General features: G+C 45.5%; 1 protein-coding gene across 2 annotated transcripts; it reads right to left on the reverse strand.

The window, feature by feature from the left end:
• Window positions 1-2,188: 2,188 nt before the first annotated feature.
• Window positions 2,189-3,079, reverse strand: LOC148166819 (uncharacterized). 2 transcript variants are annotated; one of them, XM_088048410.1, is made up of 2 exons: window positions 2,327-3,079; window positions 2,189-2,273 (listed from the first exon to the last, which is right to left on the reverse strand). In XM_088048410.1, exon 1 carries the CDS (start codon window positions 3,049-3,051, stop codon window positions 2,593-2,595), a length of 459 nt encoding a protein of 152 aa, XP_087904536.1. In that variant the 5' UTR covers window positions 3,052-3,079; the 3' UTR covers window positions 2,189-2,273; window positions 2,327-2,592. The 2 variants fall into 2 exon arrangements, with proteins under 2 accessions (XP_087904536.1, XP_087904537.1); XM_088048411.1 differs by having other exon boundaries at window positions 2,193-2,273; window positions 2,330-3,079.
• Between the last annotated feature and the right edge of the window lie 899 nt (window positions 3,080-3,978).

Here is a 3,978-nt window from a genome sequence, read left to right on the forward strand (position 1 = left end):
TCGCGGTTACAATCCGGGCAGTTCCTCGTAGTGACGCCTTCGCGCTGGCATCGAAAGCAACGTAGTCTCCGAGGTTGTCGACATTCTCTGGAGAAGTGGCCTGTTCGTTGGCAGTTGTAACAACGACGATCGTTGTCTGGAGTTGATCGTTGGACAGCCGAAATTTCGGTGGGAGCCACGTACGCTAGCGAGGGTTCCACGAGATCGCGACTTCTTCGCGGTGGCGGCTGGTAGCTGTCTACTCGATACTTGGTTACCTCTAATCTAAGACATTGTCTCTCCAATTCCTCTAAGCTTTCCACAACTGGTAATTGTTGGACGTAGAACGGAGCGAGGTTACGGGTAAGGATGTCCAATCTCAGCTCCCTCGGAATGGCTCCATGTCGATCAAACAGTGACGTCATACACGCGAGGTACTCGATAAACTTCTCTTGCTCGCCCTGCTTCCGTGCCAAGATCTCTCCAAATAACCGGTGGCTGTAGTCCGGCGGCAAATAGTGGTACCGTAGCAGATCCACCAACTCTCCCCAATTGTGTACTCGAGGCCGTACCGAACGGAACCACGTTAGGGCCTTTCCCTCAAACAAATCGATGGCCGCAATGAATAAATCGCGTTCGGAGAACCTTCGTGCTACCCTCAACTCGGAAACCCTATCTAAAAATTCGGGCACCGATAATCCTGATGGCTCTCCCGAAAATTTGACACCCCATTTGTGTACGGGCATATCGCGATGCTCCGTCGGGCCTCTCACGACGCGACTGGAGTTACCCTGCGGGCTGCCCTCCGTGTCGTCTAAATCACCAGACTCCTCATCCTCCGACTCCACGGATTCGTCTCCCGAAGGTGGAACCACTCCCATAATGGCGCTAAGGTTGAAGTTGCCAAGGCTGCGACGGGCCTTGGTTGCTTTATCCAGAGTTTCAAACAGCTCCGACACCTGGGAAACCAAGGAAGCCCGGGACGCTAGATGTTCCGCCGCAGCATCTTCCAACGGTGCGCGGTTAACCCTGTGGAGGAGGTGAAGCAACCGACTATAAATGCGTTTGAGCCTATTATCACGCGTCGAAGGTTCCTGATACACGTTGATCGCCGTCAGCAGTTCCTTATACTTGGCCTTTATCCTCGGCACCTCGACCTCATACTCATACACAAACTGTGCGTCGGTAGGGTGAGAGGTACCGTCCGCTTCCGCTTTGAGAAATACCCCCAATTCCTCTCGTAACACCTCCACCGACCTCCCGCTGGGGTCTACTCCCCTAACCCGCAGTTCAAATTCGAGCTCGTCGCGTCTTAGGTGCCTTGCCTCCATCACCACGGCCGAAAAAAAAAAAAAAAATTTCCAAAAGAGCAGAAAAAAAATAAAAAAAAATTGAGTTAAATGTGCTGTCTCTACTTGTGCCCCACGTTGGGCGCCAAAAATGTCACGCAAAAAAAAAACAAACTGTCCGACTAAAGTCGCTCGGGCCGGCTGGTGACAAAATTACGCCGGTAGCTCAGTCTGGGTGGGTTCGTTAAAACTCACCGACCCGACAATCTTGAGGGCGCCAGGATCCTCCGGCTACGACTTGCGAGTACCCGGATCCAAAGTACTCGGTGTAGCTTACCCGAACGAGAAAAAAAAAGAAACGAAGAGAATACTAACCAGGAACGAATATATTAAAAAAAACACACTAATAAAACCTAAACAAAAAAATACAGGAAAACAAAGACGTCGTCTTTACACCGGCAATCGTTGCTGTTAGATTTACGACGATTCGCTGTAGACCGAACGCTTGCGCAAGCCGACGGCACACCGAAAATCCGCGCAACAATTCGATCGTACAAACTCGCAATTACCGGGTCCCGACTTACAAGGACGTCTGTACAACAAAAAAACAGAAAAAGAAATGACTAAGTGTGAAACGGTTGATTACAGTGAAGCTGTAATCTCCCAACTACTAATTACAAGTAACAATTAACAAGGACGGTTACGGTGAAGCCGTAAACTCCTACAGGAACAAGTTAACAAAACGGTGACACGATGACTCGAACAAAAACGTGGATAAAACGATCTGACCTTGACTCCTACAGCTCCTCCTACCGACTCTCCTCTAGGTGCTTCCGACTGGTGAGCCTTCCCGAATCCAACAGGGAAGAGGTTGTACGGCTCGGTCAAAACGGTCAGCCGCAATCCAGTTTCGAACTTCCAGTTCGCACCCCCAACCAAAAGGGGAAAAAAACGAAACAGAGAATAGCCCAGAATAGAACAGGCTAGAACCCAAAATAGAAGGCCCTAGGGTGGAAAATACCCTTAGGAAGATGAATACACTGGAATACTTTACTTACTACGATGGAAAGCGGCCTTAAAGTTTTCCACGTGGTTCACGTCGTGGTGGCTTTACTCGATCTCGAGACCCGACAAATTCCGGTTGCCTCCAGGAACCTTAGTGACCCAATCCAGATACCAATGTACCAATCAAACCAAAAAGGCCACTAAGTCACACTCCAAATTCCAAAATACCGAAACACTCTGGAGCACCGTACGCCACGAGATCTAAAACGCAAGAGAACCACGGAACCAGAATGGCTGCTATCGCTTCTTCGGCTCTACGTCACATTTCGTCATTGAGAAGGTGACCCCTTGACAGGTGAAAATTTGGGGTTATTCGAATCAAAACAAAGAATGAAAGTGATCGTAAAGAGTAGCAAAACGAAGCCAACGGTAAGTAAACAGCTGGAAAATTATTCATCAACCAATCGTAGACCTCAACGCACACTATGAACAAAATAAACAATCGCCAGAAGACAAAAATAGCAAGAGTAGCACCGTTGATGTTGCGGTCAAAAAGAAGAACGACCCACGACACGATCAACACCAAGCAGGCTAACGTGGTTGTGAAAAGGAAGAAAATAGAAGTTAGAAAAGTTGAAGCAAAGATGAAAACTAAAGAGTTGCAACCTAGACAACCCTGAGGAACTTGTAGCAGTCCTCCAGCTAAAATTCTGAGGCTCAAACGTATTCCTCCAGTCACCTCCGAACTGGTACCTAACAAACTGGTAACTATAAACATAATTGAGCAGAATTCGTAACGGACAATGTAACTCGCCATGCGGCTACACTAAAATAGCCAACCAATAAATTACAGGCGTCAAAAGGTCACGAAAATCAACCCTTTCTAACACCTTCCCGTTTAACTCGAAATTGTCACGTCACAAATCCCTAACACAAATTTATACCGTTACAAGAGGTAAAGGAATGCGTCTGGATGATTTGAAAAAAAATGTCGAATTTGTACCGTGGAAAAACCCTAACAAATTGGTAAATCGCTTACGACTCTTGATGGCATCGAAAAAAGCTGGAAATACCAATCACACGAATGAGATTAATGAAATTATCGATGAGTTACGCGAAGCAAAAATAATATATTAATGGATCAGTGATGGAAAATTGTTTAGTATACCAGCTACCATGACGATAGATAAATTCTACAATCACATTTCGGAACATCAGTTTGAACGATTGTTTGAGAAAAACTCTACAAAAGTTTTACAACCATCAGAAAAACTTTATTCAACAACCCACATACATTTATATGCAACCCGTGAAGACTCAGAAATTATTTATAAATTATTTCCGCATAAATCACAACATTACATTTTTCCTTACGATAAAGCCACAGTGATAAATTATACTTGCAAACCATCTGGAGTTGAAGTCGTGCACAACACAAAAGCAAATTTGAAGAAAGGATCAATTTTAAACAAAGGAGATTTGATTTGGTTCAGACAAGTTTCGGCCACGCAGGACACTACGTTATTTTTCGAACTACTCATACGACTGGAACTTTTAAATGAAGAAACCCACTCCAAAACAGCGCAAAAAGGAGGTCAACAAAACAAGTCTCAAGAGACAATTGGTTAATTTATTACACAAACCAGCCAGGGTCCATTATCCTCGTAGACATGTAATAATTAAAGGCTTAACAGATTTGGGTCAA

The sequence above is a fragment of the Gnatocerus cornutus genome, unplaced genomic scaffold (assembly GCF_029298725.1).
Source record: "Gnatocerus cornutus isolate USDA-ARS CGAHR unplaced genomic scaffold, icGnaCorn1.1 Chromosome12, whole genome shotgun sequence".
NCBI lineage: Eukaryota > Metazoa > Arthropoda > Insecta > Coleoptera > Tenebrionidae > Gnatocerus > Gnatocerus cornutus.